This window comes from Pelodiscus sinensis, chromosome 1 (genome assembly GCF_049634645.1).
Source record: "Pelodiscus sinensis isolate JC-2024 chromosome 1, ASM4963464v1, whole genome shotgun sequence".
Lineage (NCBI taxonomy): Eukaryota > Metazoa > Chordata > Testudines > Trionychidae > Pelodiscus > Pelodiscus sinensis.
Genome location: NC_134711.1, coordinates 9,530,452 through 9,557,959, shown reverse-complemented (window position 1 = coordinate 9,557,959; position 27,508 = coordinate 9,530,452). Strand labels below are relative to the sequence as shown.

Genomic DNA, 27,508 nt, shown 5'->3' with positions numbered 1-27,508 from the left:
CCTAAAAGGCAGAAAAGGAAATTTAGTTACAGATTCAGCCACTATAGGGAAATACACTTTACATGCAGAGCCGCAACAGGGGCAGATCCCAGACCCATCATAAGCCAGGACTGAGCCGGGCTACTGGCCAGCCTGCTAAAAAAATTTACTGGCAAGTGGGGAGGGAAGGAAACACGTGTAGTCTATAGCATTAATCAATAAGCTTTTGCTTATTGGTTAATTGACTACACTATTACATCCAGAGCCCTATTCTGAAAATTGATTGGTCCTTTCCCCCTTCTGTTCTGAAATTTGATTTGTCCTTTTCATATGTGTTCATTTTTTTAATTGTATCCTTTGGTATATATGGCTGTGACTATTTTCTTCCACTATTTGATCTGAGGAAGTGGGTCTGGCCCACGAAAGCTCATCATCTAATAAACCATCTTGTTAGTCTTTAAAGTGCTACATAGTCCTGTATTTTGTTTCATCCAGAGCCCTGACGTTGGGGAAAGTTGCCTCTTTCTCTACACTCATTGCAAGTTACAATCCATTCAGTTTCGTCCTATCTGAACTTATCTGCTGAGAAAAGGTAGGGAATTGGAATGTGTGTTAGATTACAGGGACATCTAGACACAGCACGTCGTTCCCACAGTGTGACTACCACTCAGAAAGCCGTATTCCTTCTGCACATACAAATTCCATAGCAGGGACAGAACAATGCAGAATCTCACCTCTCCTGGCCATGGGCAGATGCAAAAGAAGTCTGAATGGTACCAGCAGCAAATGGTTAATGCATGGGTCAAACCTACTGAGTAGGTCGTTTCCAAGAAAAACAAAGAGTGAACAGTAAATCTGCTCAGAGATGGGTCTGGCGAGGCACTGCCAGCCTTTGAGAGGTCTTAGGGAGGAAAGAAATCCCTCACATGAGAGTCTTCTCGCCCACTGCCGCAAGAGGCAGGTCAGCTCCTTGTGACGATCAACACGCATTGTTCCAACAAAATCAGTACAGACACTTTGTATCTGGGGTCACCAACTGGAACAGAGAGAGTCCCAGACAATACTCAGACCCATGCACTGTTCCCTCTGACAAGCTCACACAGTCGGCTCGCAAGTCCTGTAAAGGACAGTGCAGCCATTGGAGGATAAAGTTTTGAAAAAAGGGATCATCTGACCAGAGGAAATTATTCAATTCCAGGCCCAGGTTTAAAAGGCTTCAAAGAAAAATTTCTGAACTGTAGCAAATCTCTCTAGTCCAGCATCCTCAGGACCTGACCGGTGCTGAGCCAGAGAATTTGCCAGATCACAGGAGAATTAGCCAGAGCACAGCATTACTAACATTTTCACTGCTAACTGGCCTCTTAGAAGATATTTAGGGGTAAATTGGAGCTAAATCACAACACAGAACCCTGAGAGCCAGGACTGGTGGCTGTAAACAAACTTTATGGGACTGTGGGAAACTTAGCCACACCCATGATGAGCACACGTCTGGCTAACTAAAATCATGCCAGCCCACGGATGTTGTCAGACCAGGATGTGCCAGATGAAAGTTTAAACCTGTAGCAGGGGTTATAAGAAAGCGTATCACCATCTTTTCTGCTGTAGCCACCTGAATCTTCACTCTCCTCTCTCCATGGTTCAGGAATGTCCGCCACCTCATGTCTCCTAGCTGTGCGGGGCAGCAGAGGCAAGAGCCTCCTAGTAGATTGCAGTACTTTAATGCCTCATGAGAGCGCGCACTCTCGCTCTCCCGCGCGCGCTCTCGCTCTCCCACGCGCGCTCTCGCTCTCCCGCGCGCGCTCTCGCTCTCCTTCACCCCTGCATTCCCTTTAATCCACCTTGCTTCTACTGCATTGAGCTGCCAGCAAACCCCACATCAGTGCCAGATAGCTTTCTTCCCTGCCTTTACGAAGCCCTGCATGCACTGAACATGTACCAACATTTTAACTGCAAACCCGAGAGAGCTCTAGAGAAGCCAGAGGGCAAATGGAAATCGAGGTGGCGATGGCCTGAGTACTCTTGACTAGTGCACAAACAGGTAGAATAATAATTCTGCTGGGCTTAAGTTCATATTTAAAAGGTAACATTTAATTGAATGCAACTCTGATGGAGAGCCCTGGCTTGTCGGCTCTGGGGTCTTTAAGCACAAAATAAGATCAAGGGCAGCAATGCACAAGCCTCGCAATTCATCACATGGTGCAGGTATCACAGGGCACAGTAGATTTTCATAGCCCTTCACATCGGTCAAGACTGTCAACAGGGTACCAGGCAGGCCCAATCCAACATGAACAGAATCAGAGGCCCAGCTCCAATGGGCACTGGACCACACCCAGAGACTGGGCAAAGCCTCAGATCCACTGTTCCAGTGCAGCCGTCTCTCTCTCGAACCACTGGTAAACTGAACTGAGAATGTGGCTGTGCTGCAGTTTTTCCTATCATGCAACCAGCAGGAGTTCATAGCAGTGAGTTTAAGTGACATGCATTAGAGGGGTTCTCCACCTAATGGAGGCATTTGCACCTGGATACAGGAGTGCATGCAAGTCCAGAATTCCAGTTTCGCTCCCACTTTGTCCTGGTGTAAATGCCACAAGGTTCAAGGCAGGGTGAGATCAGGCCTTTTGTGGCACTGGATCATTTGGGGTCCTTTCCCTACTCACTCCCCCCTCCCATACAGCAGTGCAGCGCTAGAATGCAAAGTCAGTCCCTTACCCTGCATCATCTGGATATTTTTGGTACGATGTAAGCACTAACAGAAAGCGACTTTGGCTGCCCAGGACGTGGGAACACTTGTTATGGAAATATTGTATAAATACCATGACAACAGGCCCAAAAGCATCCCTCACAGGTCCTCAGTTAAACTTAACAGCTGGCATGGAGCATTTTCTCTTACAACTATCGTCGACCAGCCAAGTTCAATAGGGCACTAAACAGTGTTTAAAGGGTTCCAAGCCAGTATATCTTTACATCTCCAGCCAACAAAATGACCAAATCATCATGCTTGGAACATCCAGAATCTCTGGGATATAAACCTTTTGTTCCAGTGAGAGCCACTCAAACATTCCTTGCTAGCAAGAAAACTGATGGGCTTTTACAGGAAGAGGAGGAGGAGGATACAAGTAGGTGGATGAATAGGTGGGAAGGAACATAAATATTTTCAAGTGAAATTGACATGCACAGTACTAACTTACAGCCTGATCACTGGACTTATATGTTCCCCCTCTCCAGTTCTTTGTTAAGATTATGTTCTATTTAAGACGATGCTCTTTGGGGTAGGAACCATGAGGTTGAGGTGCCCAGCACAGTACAATTGTAGGAAGCCGTGCTAAAAGTGGCCCCAGGGTAGCCCAAAGAGTTTAAAAACTGTAGCTACCCACATGGCGCAGTGACGCAGAGGTTAGAGGTGTTGCCTGACCTGCGTATCCTCACATCCAATTCAAATGGGTACAACAATATGGGGCAGCTCAGAAAATAAGACAGCAAGGGGACTGCCTTGTTGAAATCAACCATGGATGAGCTCAGGAAAAAGACAGGGTCTTCAGGTGTGAAAAAAGTAGGAAGCTACTTCAGGTGTAGGAAAGGGTATCCAAGGAGGACCATAACAGGAGGGAGCAGCTGGGAACATGAGGAGGTTAGAACAAAGCAGACGGGCAGCCAGGCAATTTAATGGCAACCTTGAAGGGCAAGGAAGTATTGTAGATGGAGAAGAGAAAAGGGGTTTGAAAACATGAAGAAAGCCAATTGGCCAGATCAAGGAAGAGAAAGATGGATTTAGGAGCTTTACTTTGGGTGGACTGTTGTGTGCCAGGAAGGCAAAACGGCAAGATGCAAAGGAAAATAGCTTGGTTACTGCCCGCAGACTGGTATAATCATACAGCAGTCAGAGTGCAGTCACGCTGCTTACCCCAAAACACTACTCTGACTGAAACCCGACATTTACGATGCTCACGAGTTAACTCGCACAGAAAAACGATAGAAGTCAAAGACACCTTATCACCTGTAGGCGAACATTTTCCAGTGTGCCCATCACTGCTTACCAGACCTCTGTCTTGCTCCTCAAAGGAGACCTTCTCCACACCTTCAAAATACTATCCTGGGAACTGAAATTCAGAACACCGCCGGACACTAAAAAAAGATGGACTTAGATAAATGGTTATAATGAGCCTTGGAACCAGTAATACACTCTACTGCTTGCAAACTCTTAATTGCCCACTTCATTCTAAGTGATCTCCTACCATATGCATCAACTCCTTATGCCCCAACGTCTAGAAGCTTAGGCTACATCTATACTAAAAAAAGTTAGGTCGACCCAGCTACTACACTCAGGTGTGAAAATGACACTGCCCCTGGGTGTGGATTTAACCTGATCTAAGCCTAGGGATAGACAACACTGAGTTGTCCACTTGACTTTTTCTGTCAACTTAGCTCCTGCCTTGGAGTGGGGGGGAGAGATGAGTTAACCACAGCAATGGGAGAACCTCCCCGCATCCTGTTGCCACAGTGAGGACCTACACAAGTGTTTCCTAATTTTATTTGGCCACTGAACCCTTATAAAACCAAAAAAACCCACCAGGGGAAACTGGTCAAGCAAAAAAACCAAACCAACCAATCAAACCAACCCACCCACACACTTCGGGGAAAACTAGTCGACCCAAACAAAAAACAAAAATGCCAGCCTGCCCCAAGCCTGTGGCGGCTGGTAGCCCCTTGAAAATGACGCCCGTTCTAAGGCCGGCTCAAGGTGGAAGAGGGGGAGGGGTAGTGATCTGGTTCTTGCAGAACCCTTACTTTCACTTCACGGAACCCTGGAGTTCTGCAGAGCACTATTTGGGAAACACTGATCTACACTGAAGTGCTACCCTGCAGGGTTTCTAATGAAAACAGCCTCAGATACTCAGGTGCCCTTCCCCAGGCCTGAGGAAGGCTGAGGGTTTAACACTAGGTATGGAGAAGAGAGGATGGGGAAGCCAGAGTCAGAACTGGGAGAGAAGGATAGACAGGATCATAGGTGCAAAGTCCAAGCGTGCAAAGTCCAATCATGGGTGCATCGGAGCTGGAGCACTCATGGGAAGGAAAAAAAAAGGGGGGGGTGCTCAGCACTTACCAGCCACAGCTGTTTGGTACCACTACCAAACAGCTGGTTAGCGGGAGTGGCTTGGAGGAGGGCAGAGAGCGGCAAGCAAGCAGGGCCCTCGGGGAGTGGACAGGGTGGGGGGGGGGGAGGGAGGGAGAGCAGGAGAGGTGCACCCTGTGGAAAAGAAAAACTTTGTGCCTATGGATGGGACTTCAAGAGGACACAGACGCTGCCAGCATCAGAGATGAGGAGGGAAGTGGTTGAGGACATGCCAAGCAAGATGGAGCCCTGCACAGTATGACCACCGTAGGCCAGAGGAGGGCGGCTTGCAGCAAGCTGTTCCACTTGACACAAAACAAGAGCAGCTCTTCGGGATCCAGCTATTTCCTAAGGCCCTAGCTAGCTGAAATGTGATCCCCAATTTATAGGGCATCTGGTAGAAGTCTCTAGTCCCTTAACAGTTATTACTTTCCACAAAGCATGGAGGAGCCAGAAACAGCTCAAAACAGATATCAGTCAAGCAAGACAGAGGAGATGGCATCCTAGCTATTTCCCTCATTAGCCAACTGGCTTGCTTCCTCTTAAGCAAAGAGAACTTTGCACTAGCTGGGCTTAATTTTAACTATCAGCTTCTGCTCCCACCTCCACACTCGCAGCTGAACAGAAAACCACGGACAAGTTTTCACTCCTATGACAAGGCTTTTCTCTCATCGCGCAAAGGAATAAAGGACTTTCCTTGTAAAGCTTTAACCTCTCTCCCCCCGGAAGGCTGTTTGAACTACCAAACAAGTTGCTCTTTTGTTGTGAAAACTGTGGATTTTTATTAATTTCAAAACCAAACACGTTTATAAAAACTTTCTGCCCAAATATGTTGTGCTAAGATCTTAGAGCAAGTCGAACACCGATTTGAGCCTCAGCTCGCCTATTGGCTCAAAGTCTCTCCCTAGAAATTGCCCCAATATGGAAAAAAATCAGGAGAAAGGTTGAGAGACTAGTAGCAAGGACAGGGCTCAGAGAACAGATCTCTGGCAGAGTTACCATTAGACAGTCTACAGTCCAGTTAGGAAGCTACAATAACAAGGCAAGTTTGGTCAAAGTCTAGAACCGTGGTGTCCAATCAGTTCTATAGTGGTGACTCCTATAGCAAACGAACCACATTATCCTGATAATCATAGAATACTAGGACTGGAAGGGACCTCGAGAGGCCATCGAGTCCAGTCCCCTGCCCTCATAGCAGGACCAAATACTGTCTAGACCATCCCTGATAGACATTTATCTAACCTACTCTTAAATATCTCCAGAGCTGGGGATTCCACAACCTCCCTGGGCAATTTATTCCTGTGTTTGACTACCCTGACAGTTAGGATTTTTTCCTAATGTCCAACCTAAACCTCCCTTGCTGGAGTTTCAGACCATTGCTTCTAGTTCTATCCTCAGAGGCCAAGATGAACAAGTTTTCTCCCTCCACCTTATGACGCCCTTTTAGACTCCTAATGTAAATAGCTTTGTGAGCCAACTAGCAACACTCAACCAGCCAAATAGCCATGTGTGGCTAGTGGGTTGGACACCACGGGTTTAGAATAAGGCAAGAAATACTGACTCTCCCTACTTTTCTAACCACTGCACCAGATCCTCACTTGCCATCTCCAAAGGGAAAGGTTCAAATTTCCTGAAGAACCAAGTTCTCAAGTGGAGCGTCGCACAGCAGAGAATACACACACAGTTTAAAATGCTAAGAAACTTTAAAGCGTTTGCTTCTCTTATACAGGTCACTCTGCCCTTCCATGCCCCAACCATCCAGGCCACGTGCAAAGACTGCCACTTCTTCCTCTAGTTAATACATCTAAGATCCATCCTCCTTTATCCTGACAGCACTTCGAATTGCTCCACCAAATCAAGATCAGGCTTCTTGTCTTTGTCCGCAAGGTCCTGCATAATTCTTCGGTCATCTTATCCTCGGCTTCTCCAGCAACTACCTCCACACCTCCCATGCCACTGCCTAGGCAAGGAATAGCCCTGCCTTAAATTCACAGTGCCGTGATACCTTCTCCAGTCACAACCCTCCAGAAGGAAGGCCACAACACCTGGGAGTGTGCAGGGGTGATCTGGGCTGGCAGAGGTGACCCAATATGAAAGGTTTTTTTGGCTGTAGAAACGTAGCTTGTTTGTGCATCTAACAAGAGGCACAGCTGCAGGGTCATCTGAGATAGAGATCCCGTAGTTATCCTGTAAATGCTAACAAAGCTTCCATAATGAAGGTTGCATTGAGAGAGGCCTGCTGACGGGGAGGAGGAGGGGACAGAGGGAGATGTCGTCCCAGGGCCCAGTGATTGAGAAGGGCCCAGGGGTCCCAGTCATGACAGCAATGGCAGCTTTAAACCACTGCCAAGTTCCCGGGTGGTGCACTCTGGATGGCACTGAAGAGCTGGCTGGGACAGGCCAGCCCCACTCATACCCCTTCACCCAAGGCCCCGCCCCTTCCCAAGGTGTGGAGCCAGCCCCACCCCCCGATCTTGCGCCGGGGCCCAGCAAGTCTGTCCTCTGTCCTGTGTGGAGACATACACATTCCACGCCTCCCTAGGCCTGTTTTTCTAACTGACCTCAAAACAGTTTTGAAATCTTGCACATTTTTTCACAAGCATCGTGATCACACAAGTTCTTTCCACTAGCTCGCTGGGTGCTTCTAGCAGAAGGAAGCACACCTTGCCAGGCTGCTGGGAGGAGGAGTTTCTTTGTACACCTGGGCACAGGCAGCTTCTGGGTCCCTAGGCAAGGTGTGAGGAACCCTGGCTCTGTGCTGCCAGAAGGGATGGGATTGGGAGCAGCCAGCCCTCAATACCACTTAGAGCATAATGCATCCCTCTCCCCCCTCCCCACATACACTTTAGTGCTGCCCAGAGTGCGTGTGCAGCGCTCCTGTAGCAATTTAAAGAGCCCAGGGCTCCAGCCACCATTACTACTGCAGGAACAGCAGCTAGAGCCCCAGGCTGTGGGGCAATTGTCCCCTTCCTCCCTCCACCCCTACCCCCCCTTCCCCCATCAGCAGGCTGGTTTGTACAGCACTTTCAAAGCGTGAAGCTTCTACGAGGGTCTGATACGAAGTTCAAGTCAATGGGAACCTTCACACTGATTTCATTCTGGATCCAATGCTAATGGCTTAAAATTTCCGGATGAAAATCTACACAATTAAGTCTTTCAGACTAAGGAAATGAAAACGCAGCTTTTACTGACCAGATGGTCTAGGAACAGAAAGAAATTCTGGAGGACCTGCAGAAGTTTCAAGTGGGTCTTTAAGCTCACCAATACCAAACTTTTCAAAAGCAGTAGGGAAGAAAGACTTGCCTTCCCTTTCAAAAGATAGAAGCACTATCTGTACTCGCTTGACTTCATCTTCTATTTAGCAAGACAAGTGCTACCCTCTAGTGGGAATGTCTAAAAAAACCCAGCACGCAGATCCTAAAGCAAAGGATAAAATGAAGGAAGGAAGAATGATAGGTTCTTAGAACTTGAGGCTGAATAACAGAAATACAGATGAAGTCCCCAAACATCTCTGCAATCTTGAAATAAGAATTCTTGGGCCAGATGCTATTCTTTAGGACCTAGGTAATCCCGAAAGGGAGGAGATTGATGGTTGGGCATTTTCAACTAAGGAGCTTTGATTCAAATGCTTCCTCCATCCAACTGCAAAGCAACCCTGACTAGTTGACAGTTAGAATGTGCTATAAAGCCCATGTATTCTCCTAGGCTATGTCTAGACTGCAAGCCTCTTTCGAAAGAGGCTCTTTCGAAAGATACTTTCGAAAGAGCCTCTTTCGAAAGAGAGCGTCTAGACTGCACATTGAACTTTCGAAAAAGCGGCTTGCTTTTTCGAAAGAAAGCATCCAGTGAGTCTGGATGCTCTCTTTCGAAGAAGCCCTATTTACATTGAAGAACGCCTTCTTTCAAAAGAGGAACTTTCGAAAGAAGGCGTTCTTCCTCGTGAAATGAGGTTTACCGCCATCGAAAGAAAAGCCGCGTTCTTTCGATTTAATTTCGAAAGAACGCGGCTTGAGTCTGGACGCAGGGGAAGTTTTTTCGGAAAAAGGCTACTTTTCCTGAAAAAAACCCTGAGTCTGGACACAGCCCTAGAGAGGTAGAGTGAATGGGTGGATATCAAAGAGTTGGAGAGGGAAATGTTTACTTTTGCTGAGTAGGGCGTGCAGGTGGACTCTGATCTATCTGTTAGCTAGTGATTTCATGACTTTTTAAGTATAAAAGCTAAACTCTAGTATGACTGACAGGGAGCTATGAAAATTAACTGCAACAGTATTTTCTCTGAATGCACCCAATGTAAGTTTGATTAGCTTGAGTCTTCCAATAAAGAAAAGTGTGCACTTGCTGCCTTGTGTGTGCAAAGGTGAGAAAAAATATTGTGAGGGTGAGGAGGGAAAAGAGTTGGGTTGTCCTCTACCTACCATACTCTCCAAAGACTAAGTATGTGTACTTGCGATGCTCCACAACGCAGGAGACAACCTTCACACCAAACCAGATCAGCAGCACCCCCAGTGTGGCATCGAGGATGAAATTCATTAGGTAGCTAAGAGAGGGAAAGAAATGGAGCTGTTGGCATAGAATCTGTATTACTGAGAAGCCACAAATAGGAGAATTGGGTCTAATGCCTCCCTTATTCCCACCACTCATGTGTAAAATTCTAAGACGTTCCTGAAATATTACAGGATCAAATTAGTCTGAGAAGATCTTCCATCACATTTAGGAACTCAGCATCCAGTTTTGATTTATTGTCTGGTCATGAACAGTGTGAGATTTTCTTTTCTGAAACCTAAAGTGCCTGGAGATAAACCCCAATTAATGAATATTTCAATATCCAATCTTTCCATAGCTCAGACAGTGACTTTGAGGCAGAGGAGGGAAGGTTTTCCAGTCCCTGCAAATTAGTCTGAGATCTAGGGATAAAGTGCCATACACATCTTGATGGACAATGTATTTGCACAGTACAAATGTATTTGTTACATATAACAATTTAATTTACAACCACCTTGGGAATGCTTTAGAAAATCTTCCATCATCGTGCACACTTGCTTAATGCTGCAGTGACAGGGTTAAAAGGAATTTCTTAGGATTTCACTAGCCTCATACACAGAGTTACATACATGCTTTAGTTTTTGGAGGATTGGGGCTTAGGCCTTGTAATTTTCTTCTGCCACAGAAGCCATGAACAAAGCCCTGAGAGTCTCACTTACCTTGCTCAGAGTTCAGATTACATGGAGGTAAGTATTTTTATAGTGCCTAACGTTAACATATATGTTAAGTGGGGGAATGCAGAGCTTTGCTGCATTTAATGTTTAAACTGTGAGGAATCATGGACTTTGCAAATAGATACTCGAACAGAAAAGTTCAACTTTGGGACAATTCTTTTTAAAGAGATACACTCCTATTTTTTGCGAGCCAATTGTTTTGTTAAAAGCTATAGCTGGGCTTTGAGATTCTAAAGCCAGCTAGGACCATTGTGACCTCCCTTACAACCAAGGCCACAGAAGTTTGCAAGCCTTCTAATGGAGTTAGTCAGAAACCCGAGGGAGGAGTTAAGCCTAGTATGAATAAACGTTTGGAGGTAAAAGGCAAATTTCTCTTGAATAACCTGCCACTTGCCACCTGCCCCAGCCTTCTACAGTACTGTGAACATAAATGCTATTGCAAGAGAGCAAAAGCCAGATGGAAAAACAAGACTAAATGATATTAAAAAACCTTTATAGTATGAAGCATTAACACCACAGGTAAAGGCAGATATTTTAAAATATGATTATTCTCTAAAAGACCTGATTTCAGAAAGTCATAATTCAAGAGACAATTACATGCTTGCATGTATAACAAATGCAATTATGTGAGAATATATATATAAAAATTAAAATTAAATTAGGGATGTTAAAATGTGTTTAAGTAACCATGTAACCGCTGAAAATGTCAATACAGAGGCAGCAGTGTGGGGGTGGGGGTTGTGGTTGCAGGCAGCTCCCAGGAGCCAGTGCACACCAGGAGCCAGCTTTTAAACAGGTTCCTGGTACATGCAGGGAGCCAGCATGTAACCGTGAAGGTTAACCGAGAATCCCAGGCTCATCAGTTCACCATGTACACAGTTCCATTTTCACATCCCTAATGTATATGGCACTTTATCCCTAGATCTCTGAGTACTTCTAGGAAAACCTTCCCTCTTCTGCCCCAGATAGGTCACACAGAGAGTCAGTATGGGTATGTCTACATTGCAGTCCTCCTTCGAGAGAGGAATGCAAATGCAGACAAATGAAATTGCAAAAGAAGCGTGGATTTGAATTTCCCGCGCTTCATTTAATTGCGGCCGGCCACTTTTAAAAAATAGCGTATTTCCAGAACAAAAATAGGGTTATTTTGAAAAGAAACCTTTCCTTCGAAATAACCCTTACTTCTTAAAAAATGAGGTTTAAAGGTTATTTCGAAGGAAGGGTTTCTTTTTTAAATAACCCCGTATGGACCACATTTTTTTCCTCAAAATACGGTATTTTAGAAAAGCGGCCGACCGCGATTATGCAAATAAAGCGCGGGAAATTCAAATGCGCACTTCATTTGCAATTTCATTTGTGTGCGCATTTGCATTCCTCTCTTGAAGGAGGAATGCAGTGTAGACATACCCTATCTGAATTGTCAACAGTGCCCAGATTTCCAAAATTTCTGCCACTGGACAGTGCTGTCTCCCAAACACCTGCATCGGCAAATCAGTAACAGCTGCACATTCATTTTTGTACTTCGAGTAGAATGCTAGATCCTCTGAAAACCCAGCCCCCAGATGCCTTCATTCAGAAGAAAACCAGAGGATATTTCTACACGACAGCTTTTAGTGACACAGGCATGTCGCTCAAAGTCAGGCCGTGTAAACACTGTTAGCACTTTTGCGAACAAAAAACTTCTACCTGCAAAGCACTGTTTACACTAGTAATTGTTGCGGCAAATCTTTTGTCATTCAGTGAGGTGAGGTGTTTTAAGGACCTTTTATTGTTCAAAGCTTTATCACTCAATTGCCAGTGTAAACAAAGCCTTAGACTGTTAAATGGGAATAATGAGGTTAAAAGAATCTAAGGCTATGTCTATACAGTAATTCCTCATTTAACACGTGCCCGCTTAACACGTTTTCGCAATAGCATGATTTTTTTTTAAGAGAACACTCACCACGCCATTCCCTGCTGACTCCCCCTTGCCGTATGCCTTGTCCCCCTTCTTCATCCCCACTTGCAGGTCGGCATCTGGGCTTCCCCAGCCGTTCTGTCGCCAGTGGCTGCGCAGGGCTTCCCCCGCCTCCCTGCAAAGCGGCGGAGGGTTCGCTGCTCGCTGTGCCGTTCCTCGGCGACCCCCCCCCATCACCAGACACAGTGCGGGTCCCAGCAGACCTGTCACAGAGGCATACTCCCAACCCAATCCCCCTCCCCTCCCCTTTCCTTCCCCAGAGCCAAACACCTCCCCTCCCTGCTGTAACCCAGTCCCCTTTCTCCCCCAACCTTATGTCCCAGTCCCAACAGACACCACCGCTTGAAATGCAACCCCTACCTTTCCCATTATTTTCAATGGGAAAATTGGACCTGCATAACATGTTTTCACTTAACACGATCATTTTCTGAAACATATCTGTAGTATTAAATGAGAAATTACTGTACTTGGGAAGGTTTGGCGACATAAGTGCTGTCAACATGCTGAAGTTGCCAAAAGTGAAAACCAGTCAAACCAGTTTTTCTGCCTCCCATTGTCCACAATTCATGGCCACATTGCTCTATTTGTTGACAGGGTGCTAGCAAAGCAAGGTAGGTAAGGATCCCACAGTGCTGTTGTTACCACCACTAGGAAGATTTGAACCTGGGATCTCTGGAGCTTAGTATAGGAGCCGCTACAGACTGATCTATAAAGCCAGCCAGCTCTCAGCCCACACTAAAAAGGTCTCTTGATCTTATCCGTTGTTGTAGTCTAGGTGCCACTGCATGGGACAGTGAACCACATGAGGGCTATGTCTACACTGCCCGTTTTGCACAAAAAATGTGCAAATGAGGCCAAGTGTTGAATATCGCCACGCCTCATTTGCTTAATTAATGAGGCTCTGTTTTTGCACAAGAGGCTTTTGCACAAGAGCCGTTCTTCCACATTTTTTTCAGGAAGAAAGGCTCTTGCACAAGAGGGGGTTTTTTTGGTGCAAAAATAGAGCCTCATTAATTATGCAAATGAGGTGCAGCAATATTCCACGCTTTGCCTCATTTGCATATTTTTTTGGCAAAACAGGGGCAGCGTAGACATAGCCTAGATGTGCGGGTTACACAGTGTTGTGGCAAGGCAGAGTGATCCCTGCCTTTCTTGGGATTCCCTCCTAACTCTGTGGCTCTCCAAGCTGAGGATTTTCAAAGTAGCACAGCAGTCTCTCCTACCCTCCTCCTATAGCAGCAGTCTGCCTACTGCGGTCTTTCTAGCGGGACATTAGGTAAAAGTTCCTGTCAGGTGGTTAAACACTGGAATAAATTGTCTGGAGTGGTTGTGGAATCCTCATCTCTGGAGATATTTAAGAGCAGGTTAGATAAATGTCTATCAGGGATGGTCTAGACAGTACTGGGTCCTGCCATGAGGGTAGGGGACTGGACTCGATGGCCTCTCAAGGTCCCTTCCAGACCTAAGATTCTAGGATTCTATGATTCCAATGATTTGTTCTTTGTTCTCCATACAGAGCAGCTCACTCAGCTGTCAGATACTTCCCAGAACTTTGAAAGGGGAGGGGCACATGCCTGCAGGGCAGCAAAGATCACATAACACTGAGCACTGACCGCTGGCTCTGGAGGCAGGTACCTTAACCACTGTGACACTGGAAGAGCCTCCCCCCCCCCCAACCTCCTTGTGGGATGGTGGTGGAAGCCAGATCTCTGGACAAAAACATACAGCAGGGTCTACACTGGCTCTTGTTGACAATGAAGGAAAGGGGAAAGACAAAAGTCTCTCGCAGGGCTGGAAGCTTTGTGTCACCAAAACTGGGTGCCCCTCCTCTGCAACAAAAGTTGCATTGCAGTGTGTAAACTCTCCCTGTTTTGTCAACAAAAGGAAGTTTTTGGTGACAAAACTAGATAATGTAGACAAGGCTTAAGTCAGCGTCTGTTTCAACAGTAGTGACAATAGATGCGAGTGAATTTCAATTCCTCCAGTCCCAACACAAATGTATGCTCCATGCTGTACTCACAGGGAGCAGGCATCTTCTGTAGTACAGTCAGACAGGAAAACATTGGCAAAATGGACGAAGAGGGCACCTATTGCTTGCTTGGAGGTGTCATAAAACCTGAGAAGATTAGATGCAACAGCCTTTTTAAATAGCAGCATTAGTGTGTTAGGTCCATAAAAGGCTATTAGCCAGGGGGTAGGAATGGTATCTCTGGCCTCTGTTTGTCAGAGGCTGGAGATGGATGACAAGAGACAAATTGCTTGATCATTATCTTCAGTCCACCCCCTCTGGAGCGCCTGGCACTGGCCGCTGTCGGCAGGCAGGCTACTGGGCTAGATGGACCTTTGGTTTGGCCCAGTATGGCTGTTCTTGTGTGTTCTCTGGGACACAAATCACACTTGTGAAGATGCAAACGTCAGCCCAAGCCTGGCACAAGGAGCTTTTGTAATCCATAGGAGGGATTCCCAGAAGCTCCCATTCAAGTAAATGGGAGCAGAGATAGGCCGAGGTCAAATGCTTTTGCAAAAACGCACCCTCACAAGCAGCAGCAAGCGTGACTCTCAGATCTACACCATTACCAGACATTCATTCCAGAGAGTTCACTGGATATGAGCCACCAGCACACTGGGTGCAGCACTAGTGGAGACCCTATTAGGAAACAGGCTGGGCATGGGCTGCAGGTAATGTAGGTAAGGGAAGGTATTGCCTTCCAAGAACTGCCTACAGTGCCCGGCCGCAAGGGAGGGGAAGGAGCCGTGCAGAATCCCAGTGGCCATGCCACGCGGCAGCCCCGGCTTGCATATAGGTTTGGGTGGGGCAGGAAAGATTGTGAAGGGGAAAGGTCTCAGGGGAAGGGGCGTGGCTTCGAGAGGAAGGGGCGTGGCTTCGAGAGGAAGGGGCGTGGCTTCGAGAGGAAGGGGCGTGGCTTCAGCTGCCTTCCCCAGCTGAGCCTTTACCCATTGCCCACGAGCCTGGGGACAGGGGAGGAGAATTCAGCCTTTACAAGCCCATTCAGACTGCCCAGCTGAGGCTGCCATCAAGAAGGAAGTCAACTGCGATGGTGCTTTCCTCATTGGTTTACTAGGAACAGGACGGAGTCACCAATTTGGTCAGAGCCCTGCAAGACGAGACGACACGATGAGACTGATAGCTTTTGGTTACTACGGGTCTGGGCTGAATTTCAGCTGGGATCTTAGTACTGAAAGAGGTTCTCCTGCACCGTCATGATGCCTTGATTTTAGATCTGTCTAGCCTCCCTTAATGCACAGGTATGGCAGGCTCTCCCTGCAGCTTAACCGACATTATATTAGAAACTGCATATTGCTGTCTGGAGCCAACGATAAATGCTCACTAATTAGCGAGCGGACAATGCCTGGAGTCTTCTCAATTAACAGAAAAGGACACAGAGAAGGGTCAAATACACTGTAGTATCTAGGATTACAGCGTTTCCATCAATTTCACCCATAATGCGATAGGAACTCTATAGGGAGTAACACTGCTAAGAACTTCAGTCTATATGCTACTTTCAAGTTGAACAGTTAGGAACACAGGACCATTCATTATCACAGCAAACGTAGAAAGCTGTTCTGGGATACAGAATATATTTTGCTTCATTCAAGGCCTTAAAAAAAAAAAAAAAAAGCTATTTCTCACCAGATTCTCCAAGGACGCCTCTTCTTTTGGTTCCTGAAAGCGTTTTACTGTCAAGACAGAGACAATTAAAGGTCACAATTACAAGGAAATGAAAGTACTGTAAAATTGAACTAAGCAGCAAGATTAGAAAGGAGGATGACTGAGACAAACCCTGACATTTCTCTAGAGTCTGTTTTGTTTCTGTTTTATTCAACCCAAGACACACCAAGCCCAGACTCTCTGTAGGCCAGGTTGCCTCTATATTTAAGCAATCTAGGGGCGACTTGAACAAATGCTATAATGGTCACATTAATGCCCAGGGGAGAGCTTAGAGTTTACAGTTAAGAATTGACTCTGCTGGGAGATTTGGGGCCAAGGCAAAGGACGTGGTTGAACATTGCGAGCTGGAGCATGAGCACAGACACAAGAGCTGAGGATACACCTATACGTAAACGGTCCCGCTATTGTAGGGAACTTTCCTGGCTTCTATACTACCCCAGTGAAATGGGCCAGCGAAAGGATCTGAGTCCCTGCTCCCATTTCTTTTATCCAAAGACCTCCCTGACCCTGAGGGCTCCCCTCCCACTCTCCTGCGTAGCGGAGTCCTCGAAATCCCAACAAGGCTGGGCCCAGGTTTTCTGGGGCTTAATCCCCGACCTTGTAGTCACTTGGGGCAGGGGCTAGGGTGTCCCCAGTCTGGGGTGCTCTCTGCACACTGGATGCTTTCCTGACCTGATTACATACAGTTCAAAGCGAATACAATTTATTAAACAGCAACTGATTAAAAAGAAAAGAATAAAGAAAAAATAAGAGGTTAAATGAGAACACACAGTCCTGCTCTGTAGCACGGGGACATCACAAACAGCAGTGTACAGAGTGTAAGGACAGTTCACAGTCTGTTCCTTACAAGTCCCAGGGCTCTCTCTCAGGCCCTGACTGTGCTGCAAGGGGAGGGCTGCAGATTGGACACGTTTGCTCTGGCAGCGACCACACGACTTCAGGCTCTAGGTGGCAGGACCCCTCTCTCAGATGGAGTTACAATCCCTCTCCCAAGTTTGGCCTCCAGGGCCTCCCCTGACTTTGCTGGTCCCAGCTGTTCACCACACCCAGCTCTAAACTATGCTGCTTTGCCAGCCTCCAGCTCCTTGTGTTGCTTCTCTGACCCCTTTGGCTCTGGTCACTGCAGGACTGCCCTTTCAGCACAGCTTGCACTCCTTGGACTGTGTGTGTCTGGCTCTGACCCTGCAGGTCCGTCTCTCCACACAGCTTGCTCTTCTTAGCTCTCTCTCCTTTTCTCAGAGACCCCCAGAAAATCCCAGCTCACAGGGAAGACGGGACCTGGCTTCCTAATTTCCTCATTGGCCTGTCAATCAGGCTGAGCTGGAGTGTTGGCCTCCTTCCATTGTCCCTGGGGTCTATTAATCTCAGGGCCCTGATTTCTCATGGACCCTTCCCCTTTCGGTACTGGGAGCTGGCCAACCAAAAACTCCCACTGAGTTTTAGTAAGGGGCTAACAGTCCCCTTACATATAAAACCACCAGACCGTGATCATCAGAAATGTTCTTACTTGCTTGGCTCATGCGTCACCATTCTTGGAGCCAGGCATGCGCTTGGACTGGCTTACCCACTGTTAAACACAGCTCTGTGATTTCACTGCAGAGCAGCAGTGAGATAGGTTATTCTGACTGTTGAGAGACCCACAGGACCAGGGCCTGAGCCAGGGCCTTGGCATGCTGGCTTCCCTGTCCCTTACAATGCAGAGTGGCAACAGGGGGAAGGAATGTGACTAGTCAATAGTGCTAACCAATAAGCTCCTGCTTATCGGTTAGTCGACTAGTCGCTTACATCCCTAGTCCAGGGTCCAGCAGGACCATGTATGTTCCAGTCCCAGTGAAGGGCTGGTGCCTTCAAGCCCTGTGGACTAGGAGGCTGTGGGCTGCCTGCAGCAAGCTGACGGTGGGGCCACCCAGTGCATGGTAGCGATGGTTGCCTGATGGGTCCTGGAGCCACAGCAGAGATGGCTGTCTGGCAGAATCAGCAGGAGATGGCCAGCTGGGAGGCCAGTGGGCTGTGCCAGGGGGCTGGTGGCAGGGGTCCAGAAATGACCTCTCCTGGTCCAGCAAAATCCCTCATCCGGGACCAGTCAGGTCCCAAGGGTGCTGGACCAGGGAGGTCCAACCTGTACTGGACACTCTGAAAGCAGCAAGTATAGCAAACTCCTGAACTATGGCCTTCCAATTAAGCCACAGGGTTCAGGAAGCCTATTCCAAAGAAAAAGCCAGGAATCAAACCTACTAAGACCTCAGAAGACTGAGCACAACATGCCTTTGCCAGCTTAAAGCAGGGATCCCAATGCAGCTATGTGGAGTTGGTGAGATTTTCTGAACTGGAAGGAAAACATGCAAATCCTTATCCTTACTGTATATTAAAGAAAACTTTCCCTGTGGAACGGCAAAGTGACGTCATGCATGCCCGACGGCTGTGGGGGGGGTTGTAGAGGGGGCCGGGCCTGGCCGCATGCTGCAGCCGGGAAGGGTGTGTGTGTGTGTGTGTGTCAGGATTCGGGGGGCGTAGGGGGCCAGGACAGTGGGAGGGAGAAGGGGGACCTGGGCTGGCAGGATGGGGAGGGAGGGAGGGAGAAGGGGCCCAGCTCTTCCCTGTGACTGGGGGGTGAGCCAGGGCAAGCAAGGGGCACAGCCCCTTTGTACTACTTCAAAAAGCGAAAACTGCCACCTCTCAGCCTATTTACCATCCCTGTGCTCCAGCTGGGCCTGGAGAGCTGAGGGATCGATTGATGGACAGTGCCATCTAGTGGGTGGCTATTTAATGCTGTGTCACCAAACCGAAGGGATATCAAATCACCGGCACATCAGCGAATACGTTGGCTATATAGTCCCATTAGAGACTATATCCCTCAGGGCTCAACGGTGAACTCCCACAGCCCCACCCTTCCCAGGGGAAGTCACTAGCCATGATCGTTCAGTTGAATCTCTCTAGTCTAGCACTCCCAGGTCCTGACTGGTTCTCTTAAAAGACATTTAGGGGTAAATTAGAGCTAAATAACAGCACAGAACCCTGTGAGCCAGGACTGGTGGCTGTAAACAAACTTTATGGCACCACAGGAAACTTGGCCACACCCAAGTGGACACACAGCTAACTAAAATCATGCCGCACCCGGATGTTGTCGGAACAGAGAGGTTCAACCCGTACTATCAATTCTCAAGCAGTTACTAAGCTGGGGTATGTCTACACTACCCTCCTAGTTCGAACTAGGAGGGTAATGTAGGCATACCGCACTTGCAAATGAAGCCCGGGATTTGAATTTCCCGGGCTTCATTTGCATAAGCGGGGAGCTGCCATTTTTAAAACCCCGCTGGTTCGAACCCCGTGCAGCGCGGCTACACGGGGCTCGAACTAGGTAGTTCGAACTAGGATTCCTACCGAGGTGTACCGGTAGTTCGGAATAGGAATCTTAGTTCGAACTACCTAGTTCGAGCCCCGTGTAGCCGCGCTGCACGGGGTTCGAACCAGCGGGGGTTTAAAAATGGCGGCTCCCCGCTTATGCAAATGAAGCCCGGGAAATTCAAATCCCGGGCTTCATTTGCAAGTGCGGTATGCCTACATTACCCTCCTAGTTCGAACTAGCGGGGTAGTGTAGACATACCCCTGATGACAGCAGGAGTCTGAACAATCCTTCAGGTAACCTGCATTATCACCACTTTAAGCCACTGTACTTGGACTCTGTGATGGACTTGCTTTAAAAAAAATATATTAGAAGATCCAAGTAAATCTGTTCAGAGGCATGATGGGCAGTGGTTTCCGAACACTCTCTCTGTTTCCTGGTACTGCCCCATATGCCTGTGTCCACCAGTTCTCTCGTCTTATACTTCAGAGCTGCAAACTCTTTAGGGTAAGCACCATTGTGTGTCTTGGTGCAGTACATGCACAATGGGTCGTAACTCGGAATCCTACCACCATACACGCAGAGACCTGCAAGCGTGGAGTAAGCAAGTAATGCTGGGTAACTCCACTCTCAAATGCTTCATTCAGTCTCACAGGAGAGGAGCAAGGATAAATTCTTTTGAGGTTTTTAATAAGCATCCTTGTCCTTGAGTATATCTACACTACATGCTTTAGAAATAAGCTGTTCCAGAATAGCTTATTTCGAAATAGCACGTCTACACTGCAGGAAAAGCCTCAAAATTAGTCCGAAGCAGGCTCCCCTAATGTACATATGCAATCTTGATTTAAAGCCCCAGGAGGCACTGGGGAGGAATAACTTAGCCCCTCCCATTCTATTTCAAAATAGCAGCAGTAAAGCATCTACATGTCTTATTTCGAAATAGCTATTTTGGAATCGGCATTATTCCTCGTAAAACGAGGTTTATAGATTTCAGAATAAGCCGCCCATTATTTTGAAATAACGGAATGGCTGTGTAGATGCTCTCATTGATATGTCGAAATAATGTTAGTTATCTTGAAATAATGATGTAGTGTAGACATGCTCCTAGAGACCGGGGCACAGGGAAATTGAATCACTCTCTCAATGTCAGATAGGAAGTCTGTAGGCAAAGCAACCTTGATTGCATTCCTTGCAAGCCAAGGCAACATAGAGAAGTCCTCTTAAGTGCTAGCTGTGGTAATGATTGGCTACCCAGATCTCAGGACTCTGAGTCTTGGGTTTTGACTACTAGTCAAGCCTCACCCTCTGTACTTTTCTATGAGGTAGGTGCCTCTGCTAATAGGAACAGACTATTTGCCACACTGGATCAGATTAGTAGTCCCTATAATTCAGTAATATATTAACAGCAGTCAAATGCTCCAGCTGTAAATCAACCATTATGGCATCATCTGTCCATGTGGGAAGTTATTTACCCCCAGGCATTTTCCCCCTCTCTTGTGATGTGCCCTGCTCATGATTTTGTTGGGTCTTGCAGTTTGGCTTTTTTTTTTTTTTTTTAAAGTCCCAGTTGTCAGAATCTTGTGATTAACAGACAGATTTTACTTTCATAAGTTTCTAGTCCTCACATTTGGAGAGGGGCAAGCCTGAAAATGTGACCCCTGATGGCTCAAAATGCCAGGAGGCAAATAAAAATTCCAAAGGCCTCATGATTTAAGTCTGATTTTTGAATGCATAGAGGTGGCAGTACTGTTAGAAAATATATAGGATACCTACCTATTTCATTCAGATTTATAAACAAAAGTCTATTTCGCTAAACCCTTGACCCGTTTGAAAAAGCAACCACTAAATACACTACATGCTCCAGCAAATCTCAACCCCTAAGACTTTTCACAACAAGCAGCAGCCCTTATCAGGGCCATGTGTAGAGACACAGGACTTTCAGTGTGGCTTGAAAATTAACAGGCCTGGAGTACCTTGGACCCACAATGGGAATAGATTTCAAATCAGAGAGGTCCCTTACACTATAAAGTTAAGGGTATTAGAAGTAATGCTTATGTGTAAGTGATCCCAAGCTTAAAATGATGGGGTTTAAAGTAGCTAAAAGAATATCTTTGAGTCACCGAGCAGATGTTTTCAGAAACTAAACACTCTGCATTAGCTGTCAGAAAAGCCTACGGAATGCTAGGAACCATCAGAAGAGGGCTAGCTAAGAAGACAGAATGTATCATATTGCCTCTCTCTAAATCCATGGCATGCCCACATCTTGAAGCCTGAGGGCAGATGTGGACCCCTCATCTCAAAAAAGATTATTGGACTTGGAACAGGCACAGAGAAGGACAACAAAAGTGATTAGGGGTTTGGAACAGCATCACTATGGGCATGTCTACACTACCCTCCTAGTTCGAACTAGGAGGGTAATGGAGGCATACCGCACTTGCAAATGAAGCCCGGGATTTGAATTTCCCGGGCTTCATTTGCATAAGCGGGGAGCCGCCATTTTTAAAACCCCGCTGGTTCGAACCCCGTGCAGCGTGGCTACACGGGGCTCGAACTAGGTAGTTCGAACTAGGATTCCTATTCCGAACTACCGGTACACCTCGTGGAATCCTAGTCCGAACTACCTAGTCCGAACTACCTAGTTCGAGCCCCGTGTAGCCGCGCTGCACGGGGTTCGAACCAGTGGGGTTTTAAAAATGGCGGCTCCCCGCTTATGCAAATGAAGCCCGGGAAATTCAAATCCCAGGTTTCATTTGCAAGTGCGGTATGCCTACATTACCCCGCTAGTTCGAACTAGGAGAGTAGTGTAGACATACCCTATGGGAGTTTAATAAGACTGCGACATCTCAGCATGGAAACAGATGAATGGAGGGGAGGAGGAGGAGATAGGATACAGGTCTATGAAATCTTGACTAGTGGAGAAAGTGACTTACTCCATCACATAACACAAGAACCCAAAGACCTTAATTGGCAATAGGTTTAAAACAAAGGGAAGTACTCCTTCACACAAAGCATAGTCAACCTGTATAACTTGTTGCCAGGAGATGCAGTAAATGTCAAAACTAGAACAGGGTTCAAAAAACAACTAGGTAAGCTGGTGAAGGATAGGTCCATCAATGGCCAATTAGCCAGGAGCATAGGATTGCATCCCTACTAATCCAAGTGTCCCTCGCCTCTTTGCTAGAAGCTGGAAATGGAGAACATAGGCTAGATCACTTGATTTGCTGGTTCGGTTTATTCCCTCTGAAGCACCTGGCACTGGTCGGAAGACAGGATACCGGGCTAGAAGGATCACTGGTCTGACACACTATGATCATTGTCATGTTCTTAAGTGCTTCTGGTGACAGTAACTGCACAGAAGGCAGATGCCAAGCCATTGAGAGCTTAATAGACCAAATGCAAAGTACCATAGAAACATAGGGATGGAAGACACCTCAGGAGATCACGGAGTCCAACCCCCTGCTAAAAACAGGGCCAATCCCAACTAAAGCATCCCAGCCAGGGCTTTGTCAAACTGGGATTTAAAAAACCTCTAGGGATGGAGATTCCAGCATCTCCTTAGGCAACCCATTCCAGCACTTCACCACCCTCCTAGTGAAATAGTTTTTCCTAATAACCAATGTAGACCTCTCCTAATAGGTAACTTGAGACCATTGCTCCTCATTCTGCCATCTGCCACCACTGAAAACGGCCTCTCTCTATCCCCTTTGGAACCTCCCTTCAGGAAGTTGAAGGCTGCTACCAAATCCCCCCTCACTTCTCTGCTGCAGACTAAACAAGCCCAAATCCCTCAACCTCTAAGTCACATGCTCCAGCCCTCTAATCATTTTTGTTGCCTTCCACTGGACCCTCTCCAATGCATCCACATCCTGTCTGTAATGCAGTGGGGAGGGGTGAAAGATTGGATGCAAGACTCCAGATGTGGCCTCACCAGTGCCAAATAGAGAGGAACTTCTCTAGATCTGAGATGGCAATGGCTCCTTCTAATGCATCCTAATATGCTGTTAGCCTTTTTGGCTACAAGGGCACACTGTTGACTCCTATCCAGCTTCTCGTTCGTTGTACACCACTGGTCTTTCTGCCGAATTGCTGCTTAGCCAGCCGGTTCCTAGCCTGTAACTATGCTTGGGATTCTTCTGTCCCAAGGGCAGGACTCTGCACTTCTTGTTAAACCTCATCAGATTTCTTTTGGCCCAATCCTCCAATTTGTCTAGGTCACTCTGGACCCTATCCCTACCCTCCAATGTATCTCCCTCTCCCTCTAGCTTAGTGTCGTCTGCGATCTTGCTGAGGATGCAATCCATCCCCTCATCCAGGTCACTAATAAAGATGTTGAACAAAACTGGCCCTAAAACCAACCCCTGGCACTCTGCTTGATACCAACTGCCAACCAGACATCGAGCCACTGATCACTACCCATTGGGCCAGACAATCTAGCCAGCTTTCTATCCACTTTACAGTCCATTTATCCCATCCATACTTCCTCAACTTGTTGGCAAGAATGCTGTGGGAAACTGTATTAAAAGCTTTGCTAGAGTCAAGGTATCTCACATCCACTGACTTCCCCATGTCCACAGAGCCAGTTCTCTCATCATAGAAGGCAGTCAGGTTGGACAGGCATGACTTGCCCTTGGTGAATCAATGTTGACTATTCCTGATCACTTTCCTTTCTTCCAAGTGCTTCAAAATGGATTCCTTGAGGATTTCCTCCTTGATTTTTCATGGTCCCCCTGAAGATCGTGGTCGTCTCATGTTGCATTCCCATTAGCTTACCAAGCCAGCAGCCACCTCCTGTGCCAGTTTCAGGTATCAGATTGTTTTACCAAGGAGCCCCACAGAGACTAGATTATGGATATGGGTTCTAGGCAACCATGAGTGACACATGGGGATATACAAGAGGGCATGTGCTCCCAAAGGCCATGAGTGGAAAGGGCAAGGGGCCAGGCAGCAGCCTGCTGAGGGACTGGCAGAGATGGGGGGCGAGGGGGAAGAGGTCGTCTGATGCCTGCAGCAGGCGTCTGGCAAACGGAGCAACCGTCTGGCTGCTTTGCTCAGGGAAGGGGCAGGACTGCGCCGCACTCACCTGTGGAAAACGAAGCAATACGGCGGGGGGAGCAAAGCGAGCTAGGGCCGTGTTGCTCTGCTTGCCCCACCACCGTCAGCGAGTGCAGGGGGGAGGGGCATAGACTGATGGCACTGTCACTGCTAGCCCCCCAGGGCAGGATGGGGGAGGAGAAAAGGCAGGGAAGAGGCAAAGTGGAGCAAGAGCGGGAAGGAAGACAAGCAAGGGCAGGGCCTGGGGTGGAGGGGGATTGTCCTAGCCATTTCCTGGGCTGGGGGGGGGAGCACAGAATAATGTGTCCAGTGGCCTCTACCTCCTTTCACTAGTCACCCCTGTAAGTGACAGAGGTGCAGAAAACAATACTCACCCCTGTATCTAAATACGGCCAAAGTGAAACTTGATTTTTTTTTAAATTTACATTTTGTTTGGCCAAACTATTTGCTGAATTTGAGTGAAATTTGCAAATAGTGAGATGCAATATGAGGGATCCTGCTCAGCCCCCACCCCAGTGCTTATCAGAAATGCTGCTGCTTCACTTTTTCCAGGCCAGATAGCTACACTTGCCCCTCTGCCAGGCACCCCTCAAACCATTATTTGTGCTTGTCTTGCTGCCACTATTTCCTCTCAAGGCCAAGTTCCTGGATTATCTAGTACAGCATGAGGCAATTTTTCCTCCAAGAACCACCAATACGCTGCTGACCTGCAATTTGCTTGGACTGTCAGCGGAACCTGGGTTCACACATGCAAGCAGTCTTCCAAGCCTTGAAAGGGATCACACTCCGCTAACTGCAGGATTCCCCTCTCCACACACCGCAGTACGGTGCCCTTGAAACAACTCAGTGAGTCACTTTGATTTACAGAAGCCAGGGAACATGGCTCATTTCAGACTCCTCCTATGGTCCAGACGTTGCTCTGCTCAGCTTTGGAGCATTAATGCAATTAGGGATGAATAGTTGAGGATCACCTCTCAATAACTCTGCACCAGAGAGAAAGCAAGTTTAAGACCGACTCATTCTAAACCACAGCAGATGGAATTCCAGTATACGTTGAAACTAAATGTATCTCCACGAGATGATCTATGTGGACCACACTACTGGCTGTTAAATATGTTTGGTGGGCTGGAGACCCATCTCCGGGGCTTTCCGTACTAGAGCCCACTCTCAAAATAGCTCGTCATTGCGATCCATTTGTAAACACTAGGCTGCATGGTGGTCCTATACTCCAGAGATGGCAAAGGATTTGCCAGTTTATCCAGTCCGGCTTTCTAGTAGGGTAGCCTCATTATTCAGCAAGGCATTCCAAGTGCCTCTTCCAGGCTAGCTTGGAAACATCCCAGCCTGCTGTCACCTCTCTTGGGTGATGACACAGGACTGACACGTTATTGAAACGGAGCACACACAGCGCTTGCCGTCCAAGGATGAAGACAATCTGTTCTTATTTCAATACCATTAATTTTGAGAAGCTCCTTGTGTCTCTTGTTCTGTGCATGGGAGAAAGGATGATGGGCCGGTTCAAGACTGCTCAGCTGGAGAAAGACACGTCAGCCACCAACTGGAGATTTGTTAGCATTACAGCACAGAAAAACCTATCACACGGAAAGGGAGTAGCTGTTTGACAGCACCCGCAGACCACGGAACACACTAGCCAGCTGACCACTCATCTGGCAGCAGGAGCGCCAGTGATTCTTCTCATTGCTGTCCTAATGGGAAATGACATGTTACACACCCAGACCTCCGCAGGATAGCAAGACAATAATTCTGTGTGATAAGATGACAAATAAGAGGTAAGAAGTTAATGGTGCAGTGCCTTGTTGAGCAAGGCTTGTCATGCCTCATTAGATTTAAAGAGAGTTACCCGAGACTGTAATTATCAGAGACAGTAAAACTGTTGTATTAAAGATAAAAGCAAGTATTATAGAGAAATAATTAACTGCTTAATAGGGCATTTACTGTGTAGGGCGGTGGCAGGCTGGCTGTGAATTAAAAACTAGAAAGTGTGCCAAGATTAGTGGGGCTTAAGCAGGCAGTGAAGTAGTTCAGGAGCTGTGACCTAAAAGGTTATTGGCAACATTAAATCCACAAAGATGACTCAGTTCCTTGAAAGCCGAAAAACCCTCTGTGAAGAGGCTTTTTTTTCCCTTCCAGAGTGCAGTTTCCACAGCATAGTTCCAGTACATACAGGCAGATCAGTAATCAGATGATGTTTTGGGGAGAACAAAGGGAAGTTTCTGCAAATTAAATAGAGCTGGGGTCAATCCAGAACTCACTAGTGGCCTCTAGTTAATAAGGCACTGGACTGTCATTCTGCAGATAGGGCGTCTATTACCCATGGTGCTTGTGGCCTGCTGCACAACCCCCGGGCCAGTCCTTTCATCTACGACTCTTCTGTTCACACTTGTCTATTTCAAGCAGTGCACGAGGAGCTGCATGCACACCTAGCGCCCAGCACAATTAGGCTGGATTAGGCAGCATTGCAATTTTTAAAAAATAAATTCTGTATCTATTGAAATGTTTTAAATATTATTCATTTAATTTTTCACAATTGTGGGAATTTCTGGAGCGATGTGTGTCAGACCATTGATGAGAGCAGAAACAGACTCAAAAAAGCTAAATGTTCACAAACGGTTAAAGACACAAGTTGTCGATATTGGGCATGTGAAAGGTTAACCAGTAAGCATCACTCTAAATCAAAGGTGGGCAATAATTTTTTAAAAAGGGGCCACTTCAAATTTCTGAAGTGGCCCCCAGGCCATCTCAGAAGGGGTGGGGCCAGGAGACCTCTCTGCTCCCCTTCTCACAGGCCCGGATTGGCCTGGGGGTGAGGGAGCACGTAAAATCTTCTACCGCCCCAGAGAGAATTGCCAGCTGTTTTAAAACAGCTGGTGGTTCCCAGGGCCAGCTTTAGGGAGTGCGGGGCCCAATTTGAACCATTTTGGTGGCCTTCCACCCCCCCCACCCAGGATTTTTTGTTGAACAAAAAACAAAAAACCCCACAACCACACACAAATATCACATCAAGTAGGTCTGATCAAAATGTATATCTATGTAATTGAACATTTAAAAAAATGCCATCCTTTATTATGCAAAATTTTACATAAAATTAAATCAGTTGCCTTAAGTGTAGGTCAAATATTTTCAATTGCAAACTATCCAA

At 47.1% G+C, this 27,508-nt stretch overlaps 1 protein-coding gene across 1 annotated transcript in view; it reads right to left on the bottom strand.

Moving 5' to 3' along the window:
* Nucleotides 1–27,508, bottom strand: part of LOC102459502 (store-operated calcium entry regulator STIMATE-like) — a 78,656-nt gene that overhangs the window by 26,093 nt on the left and 25,055 nt on the right. Inside the window, 4 exon segments of the mRNA XM_014577255.3 lie at nucleotides 9,505–9,626; nucleotides 14,283–14,378; nucleotides 15,915–15,938; nucleotides 15,940–15,961. Coding sequence (XP_014432741.2) covers nucleotides 9,505–9,626; nucleotides 14,283–14,378; nucleotides 15,915–15,938; nucleotides 15,940–15,961 — 264 coding nt within the window.